Source organism: Psittacula echo (genome assembly GCF_963264785.1).
Source record: "Psittacula echo genome assembly, chromosome: 2".
NCBI lineage: Eukaryota > Metazoa > Chordata > Aves > Psittaciformes > Psittacidae > Psittacula > Psittacula echo.
Window position 1 is genome coordinate 106,887,895 of NC_137737.1, and position 8,034 is coordinate 106,895,928.

The window sequence follows — 8,034 nt, forward strand, 5'->3', positions numbered from 1 at the left end:
GACTGAGGGACGAACAGATTAAGAGCAGCCCTCTGGAGATGGACTGGGGGATACCAGAGGATGAAAAATTGAGTAACACCTGGCAATGTGCATTTGCAGTCCAGAAAGCCAATCCTACTCTGGGCTGCATAAACAGAAGCAGGGCCAGCAGGTCAAGGGAGGTGACTGTACCCCTCTCTACTTTGTTCTCTCCTATTTTCCTACCCCTGGAGTACCGCATCCAGTTCAAGACAGACCTGGAACTGTTAAACTAGAGTACAGAGGAGAGCCACAAAAACAATCAGAGGGCTGGAGCACCTCTTCTGTAAAGACAGTCTAAGACAGCTGGGACTGTTCAGCCTTGAGAAGTCTCCTGGGAGAGTTTATTGTGGCCTTTCAATATATAAAGTGGGCTTCTAAGAATGATGGAAAAAGACTCTTTATCAGGGTTTGCAGTGACAAGGGACAACAGAATTTAAACTGAAAAGAGGGTAGGTTTGGACTGGACATAAGGAAAAAAAAATTTACGGTAAGGGTGCTGAGGCACTGGAACAGGTTGCCCAGAGAAGCTGTGGATGATCCATTTCTGGAAGCATGTTGGTCAGGGCTTTGAAAACCTGGTCTAGTGAAACATGTCCCTGTCAATAGGAAGGGATTTGGACGATTTAAAGGTCCCTTTCAACCCAAACTAATCAATGATTTGATGAAATAATGTAATAAAATCCAGTGGTAAGATCCATTTTTGTTTGAGGGAGATACATATAAGAGATGAAAAAAGGAGACACAGAGAAGGATGTCTCAGATCAGACTGGCACATAGTACCCAGGACACTCACGCTGCATTTTATTCCACTTTCCATTTATCTCCATGTCTTAAATTATTCTTTCCTCTAAGGCTTTGCATACTATCAAGGTCAGACCTATTCAAGCACTGAAGTATCAAATTAAGAATTACTCCAAGCGAGATCTCATTTTTAGAAACACAGGAGGGAAAAATTCTGATGTGACTATCTTTTTAAAATTCAGGCAAACAATTGTTTTTCTTTTCTTATTCATGTTATCAAAAACAAAACACCTGAAGTCCTACACCAGGATAATATATTTCAATCTATCTTAACTCTCAAGATCTTGTTCATATAGAAATAAACTGAAAATATTTAATTTACATAACCATGTATTTCTAAATACTTCCAAACCATAAAATGAAATATGACATCTACATTGCCAAATAATTTACAATGCAATGGAATTAACTGTATGCAATAAAAAAAAAACAAAACACAACACTAAAAGGCAAGAGAAGCTAAAGAGGCCAATATCACTATGCACCAGATAAAGTCTTAACTACCTGAAGGAAAACAAAGTTTCTGAAGTTCTAACTTGTGTTTCTGCATTTTTATTTTCAGCAATCTAACATCAGAAATTATCATGGTCATTTAGCTTTTTAGGGGTTTTGGTTTGTTTTTTGTTTTGTTTTAAAGAAATTGGCTTATACACACTTACCCGGCTCATCTAGCAATAAAAGCCTTGACATTTGACCATTTTCACACTGAAAAATGTAAGACTTATCTAATTAGTCAGTGATTATTTGGGGTTTTTTTCCATTTTACACACAGCAAGTTCTCTCCAGCAGCCTTTTCCAACTTAAATTTATGGCCTGTAAGCTGAGCATGTAATAACCCTTTAATGGCTGATGATCACAAAGACCTGGTTAACAAACATCTCCTAAAGACAAAGTTGGTCAGAAAGTAAAATACATTCACAAACCACAGTGAAGCCAAAATAGGAACAATTTATAATGCCACAAAGGACAGTTAGTACACTAAACATTCAGACCTATTAACTGACGCATAAAACAGCACCTGTGGTAAGTTTCTACTTTTCAGCTTGGCCTTGAACAATGGCACAATGTTCATGTATAGTACACGGTTTTTTGCAATATTAACATTGATGTATTACACTGATCTAGAACTCTTGATTATACTATCAACCAGCACAATGAGCAGGCACTACGCTACTTACAACATAAAAGTGAAGTTTTTATAATAAATGACTATACTGTAAGTACAAAACAACGAGGTTTGGCTTGTGTTTCTCTGTTTAGTGAAGATGCAATATTAAGTAAAACAGAGTCCTATAAATTGCAGGTAAAGGGAAAAACTTCCAGATCTTCACTTCTGTATACCTCTGTCATCACAGAAAAACCTTCCATTACTGAACCTTAAAACAAACGGCAAACTAGATCTCCCAAAATATAATTTAACACCTATAACATGCCTGACTTCACAGACAAACGTAACTGCCATTTATTTGTCTATTTTAAATGCAGTCTAACACCACGGTAGACACATATGTATTAACATACCACCTCATAAGCAACACATGGTAAAAAATATTCTCTTCCTTTCTTTTCCTCAACACATTCCACTAATAATTGTGTCTTAATTTTCATTAATAACTATCATAAAAAATAGTAATATTACATTTGGGCAAGAAAACAGTGGATAGAAGTACAGATATATTCAGCAAGAATAAACAATTCCAGGAATTCCTCTTGGATCAAAAAAAAGTCAATGACTACTTGTTGAACACTGAGTCACTGTATGGGATGGTCAATCTTCATCATTACACAATACTCAGCCAGCAAAAACATTAACTTCAATGGAATCACTTCTAAGTATCAAGAAGCCACAAAACTGCGTTAGTAATCATAACCAGTTTTTCCCCTCTGCACTCCCATTGTTTAGTTTCAAAAATGTTCTTGAATGAAGATACCAGAAAACTGACATCCCAACTGCCTTTTTATTTTTTTTAACCGTAGAAATCTGGGCCATCACATATTTGCTGGTACTTGGAATAAAGTGAAAACAGGCACAAAATTTGAAATAAGCAACACTTACACACAAATAAGGCAACAAACTTTAAATCCTTCCTACATTGAAAGATATTCTGTGCCAATTCTGGCAACAGACCTTTGAGGGCAGGGGATGCATTTAACATTGAGCTATTTTTACCTTTAAATTCCACCTTCTCGACTTGCAGCAATACATAGCCTGTGGCTTTCTATGTTACCAACAGCAGTGTAGTGATTACAAAATCTATAGCAATATTCTTGTATTATTTAAAAGGTCATCAAAAACTGGATTTCAGAATGAGCCATACTTAAGTGAAGTGCTCTCCACCTCACCTGGAAAGAGGCATTTGAACATATACCATCTGATAGCTGGTTTTATACACTAAAAATCCTGTATTATGAATCAGATTAATAATCAGAAATTGAACATTATCTGTTATACTAATCTCTCCCAGTAACTCAAACCATCAAAGGGAAAATTTATTGCACACAGCCATGCTCAAAAGTGGACTTCGGTCTGCTTGCTTGCTGACTTATTTCTAGCCTTGAGGTAACAGCATCCAAAAAAAAAAAAGCGTGCCTCATTATTTTGTGATTTTTACAAAGGTAACAGAACTGCATTTAACAAACTTGTAAGTAAGAACTTCAATAACAGATATCAATTTAGGATATTCATACCTTTTTATACTGCTAGTCAGACATCTGCGAATCACATGAAATTCAAATTCTGAACACAGTCTACTAATCTTCCAAGGCTCATCAAATCAACTAGAGTAGATTTTCAATTAGGTGTTGCAGAACCATGTCTGATTGAAAGATTTGGTGAAGGTTTTTTTTAAAAAGGACCATCATCCACGACCAACTTAAATTGTTACTGTTACTTAGAATTGCAAAACTGGTTTCTTAAGGATGACTGAGTTTCCATAGAAATGCTAGAAATCTTCGAACTTAAAACTTCAAGTGCTGCTATTAAACTACAAACTGCTTAAAAAATAAAAAAACACATTTACTCCCAAGACACCAATTCCAGATTACCATAATCTTCACTAAACTAGAGCTACAGTCAATGATGACATGCATGAGTCATGAAAAAGACCCCAGTAAGAAGCAGATGTTAAAAGTGTCTCATGCTTCCATTCTTCCTATCCAGTCCTACACAAACCCAAACTCCAGATTCTTGAAGCTCAAGAAAATACATTAGACTAAAATACGTAAGAAAGCTAACCTACACAGGAGTAATATGGCTGAAGACCTGGATGCAAGTACCATGAGGCAAATTCTCAATGCTCCATACTGAGTCTCTGAAACCAGTATTACACAGCATTTCAGCTGTCTCTTAGTTGCATCACTTTTAAGTATGATTTTCCCCCTCGTATTTGCACAATACTCTGAAAAGTACTTATTTGTTTTGCCATTTTCCTTAGGCATTCCTGATGGTTCCAGAATCCAAAGAAATCTAGTTATCATAAAAGCAGAGGGAATTAACCATGACCCAAAATACCATTAATGACTGAAATTTCGAGGAATACAAAGTGCTATATAAACAGGATACTAATCTTTTGGTCACCAAGGGAAATGTGTAAAGTGTTAGCCACCATGGGACATGCTCTTTAGACTTCCCCATGAAATGGAATAAAATTCAGAATAAATGTATTATAAACCTTGGTTTTGCTAATCAAGTGAAGTAGATTAAAAAAAAAAAAAAAAAAAAGTTAAACCAGGCAATGACAAATTTAAAGCCTTGCTAACAGCTCCTTAAGATAAGTCCTATATACTTTTTAACTTAAATAATTCTTTACATGGGGGCATACCAATACATTTTACTGTCACTTTTATCCTCAAGGTCAGCAAATCCTGAGGCAAGAAAACCAACAAAACTATTTGTCCGATTTAGACAATTAGACTTCAAACTGGATCTCTGTTATATGCACATCAGCAGTATGACACTGTCCCAATAAAAAAAACTCTGAGCAATCAGCTTCACTGAAAAAAAAAAAAAAACCCAACTTTTTCCTACACTAGATTACACTTATTCTGAGTAATACATTCCCTTACTAACCAATTACTTTTTAAAAGATAACACTCAGAATCTCCTCCTGCCAGTATTGTATTCTTCGATGCAGTATTCTAGAACTGAATTAGTTTGTGGCCCACAAACCTTTTTAAATACCTCAGAATAATAAGCAGTTAGAAAATATTCATTGAGAGTGCACTCCGTGCTCTCCCAATACACAGATCTTTCTATAGGATATTACTGTAATAATATAGTAATAGAGAGTACTTTCCATGGAATATTAAAGACTGCAGCCTCATTATGTTTCAGATTTCTGCTCAGTTTGCTCTATACGAATTCTGCTAATACATGCGTTAGCCTGAAACCAAAATTTATGCCTAAAGAATACACATTTCATTATTTAAGTACATAAATATCAGCACAATAAAGATCACTGACAATGGCTTCATACTGAATTTCTAATCTAGTATTTATTCTATATTGCCTGTGTCATCACTTTGTTTCATACCACATAAGTACGGCTTCCAGCTTAAGACAGTTCAACATTTGAAAGTTTTGAATTAGACATAGTAGCTTTTTAATTTAAATTTCCTTTTTCTTTCAACATGTCCTTGCAGTAAGAACACAGTGTATTGCAATCGGAGTGCAGCCAGACCTGGCAGCATTTTAAAACACAAAACAGAAGTGAAACAGATAAATTCCAGATATGGCTCTGTGAATGTGCAATTTCAAAATTTAAAAACTGAAGCTATCAAGAAATTTGTATGTGAACAGGCAGATTTCGGGCTTTACCCTATTTGATAGATTAATGAAGCAATTATAGCTTGTTAAAAGACTGTCTAAGAACCAGACAAGCCAAAGGTATTTGGGGAGAATAGTGTTCTTCTCTAACATAAACATTAATTTGTTCTAGTTTTCCATTTAAAGATTTTTTTACACCATCATAAATTCCACTCTGTCCTCTAAAACAATGAAAGATAAACCTAATAAAAATGAAACAGAATAAAACAGAAACATTTATAGGATTAGGTGTAAGTACATGTGCTGCTAAATTCAGATAACATTAACACCTTAAAAAAATAATCTAACAGTGCAGATTCTAAATCTGAAATGTTACAAGATTTTTATCAATGCCCCTATGGGTATAAAATATAACCACAGCATAGTACTGAAAGCTACTTATTCTAGAATGCTTTTGTTTATGCCCTTACCTTTCAAGAATCACTCATCTCTGGAAGAACCTTCCTTTTCACAACTATCTATTTTATTAGCAGAGAAAAAGTCCCACATGATAACCGCACTAACTGGGACCTGTGTTTATAGAAACATGCTATGCCAGTCACAGTTCTGCGCTCACCACTCAATACTAAACACAAAGAAACTTCCGAAATGCACACATTCCTTTCCCTCGTTCCGAAGAAAGGAGTGAGCTGGCTGTTTACGTACCGAGAACCTGTCTGAAACATGACAACTTGGGGAAAAGGGCGGGGAGCCATTGACTAGGCCAGCGGGCCACACTGCACCGGGAGAGGGTGCGAGCGCCTGCACATCGGCTACTCGCACACCCTGCAGTGATGGTGCAAAACCGCAGCAGCACCGGCGGGGACACTGGCAGGGCAGAGCCGGGCTCTGACCAGCGCCAGCAGCCGGCCCGCAGGGCGCGGAGGGAGAAACACCAGCCAGTGCGGGTCGTCCCGTGAATCGTGTTTTCCACACACACCCCGCTCTCTGGCACGGCGGCAAGGCTTCAACCGCCCGCCTCGGGGCCTCTCCGATCCACTACAGCCACAGGGACACTTCACGGAGAGCGCCCGGCGGCCACGCAGACCCTCGCGGGCACAGAAATGACATGAGAGTAGTTCGCCCTCCCCGAAGCCCGCTACTCCAGGGCTAGGCCTCCCGAGCGGAGCTGTGCATGGCATGCGGGGGGGACACACCGACGCAGGGGGCGGACTGGCGCACCGAGTGGGGCCGGAAGGGGGCGGGCGGCCCCCGAGCGCCGCGCCCGGCAGAGCGGGCGGCCGGCTGCCCGCCGGGGCCGCGGACACGCTCTCGAGTCCCCACGGGATTCCAAGATGGCGGCGGCCGAGCCCGTTCACCGGCTCGGCGGCGCCCCCCCACCCCGACGGACCCGAGCGGGCAAGGCCCGGCACCGCTGCCCCGGGAAGGGAACGCGGCACCTGGAGACGGCCCAGCGCCGAGGCGAAAGGGGACACCCCGCCGGGCTGGGCTGGGTTGGGCCGTCCCGCTACCCCCTCCCCACGCCGAGCTCCCCCTCACCTTTGAATTTGAGGTCGGTGGGCGGATCGAGCACCAGGATCTGCTCGTGCTTCGCCAGCGACCCGGCGGCCGCCATCTCGCTCACTAGCTCCGGCGGGAGGAGGAGTGGGGGGAGGGATGAAGAGGAGGAGGAGGAGGAGGAGGAGGAGGAGAAGGAGGGGCGGGAGGGGGAGGCCGGCCGGCGGCGGCGCCGCTCTCTCGCGGCGGGCAGTATCTCGGCGCGGCTGCGGGCGCTGAGGGCGGGTGCTGCCGCTGTGCGCGCTCCTGCCGCCGCAAACCCCGCTCTCCGCCCTGCCCGCGTGACTGGCTCAACGGCCGGCCGGCAACACCACCCCTCCACGGGCACGAGGGCGGTGGAAGCGGTGGGGCAGCCTTGCGCGCATGCGCTTATCGGCTGACTGTTTCCTCCCCCCCACACCCCCTCTTCCGTTCCGTTCCCGCGCCGGCGGTCGCACCGAGACCCTCCGGCGTGGCCCTCAGAGCGAGCCGCCGGGGAGAAGCGGCACCCTGACGAGTTCACGCACACACAGAGCCCGGGCAGGGGCGGTGGGAGCAGCACACGTGCGCTGCAAATCGCCAGAAGAGGAAACGCGCTACCAGCTCGGCGCTCTGGGGACCTACAGCCCCGCTGGGGGAACTACCGCTTCCGGCATGCTGCGCGGCAGGGCGCGGGGCCTGCCGGGAGCTGTAGTCTTTGAGCTGCGCCAAAGTGGGCGCTCTTCCGTTGGGCCTCATGGGGCTGCGGGGGTGGCCTTCCCTCGAAGCTGGAGGACGGAGAGCGAGCCCATGTGGTGGGTCCCTGAGGGACACTTGGGAAAGGGGCAGATTGGGCAAATGGTCTTAAACTCACCATGGCCACTGGTGGCTCTGTCTTGGGTTCAGTCTTGAGGTGTTGAGTCAGCTTTTGG

General features: G+C 43.0%; 1 protein-coding gene across 3 annotated transcripts in view; it reads right to left on the reverse strand.

Moving 5' to 3' along the window:
- Window positions 1-7,474, reverse strand: part of VAPA (VAMP associated protein A) — a 64,132-nt gene extending 56,658 nt beyond the window's left edge. For all 3 annotated transcript variants that reach the window (XM_080612009.1, XM_080612007.1, XM_080612006.1), the window contains exon 1: window positions 7,127-7,474. In XM_080612009.1, the coding sequence (XP_080468135.1) occupies window positions 7,127-7,202 (76 nt within the window). In that variant the 5' untranslated portion in view covers window positions 7,203-7,474. The remainder of the gene's footprint in view (window positions 1-7,126) is intronic.
- Window positions 7,475-8,034: the final 560 nt, after the last annotated feature.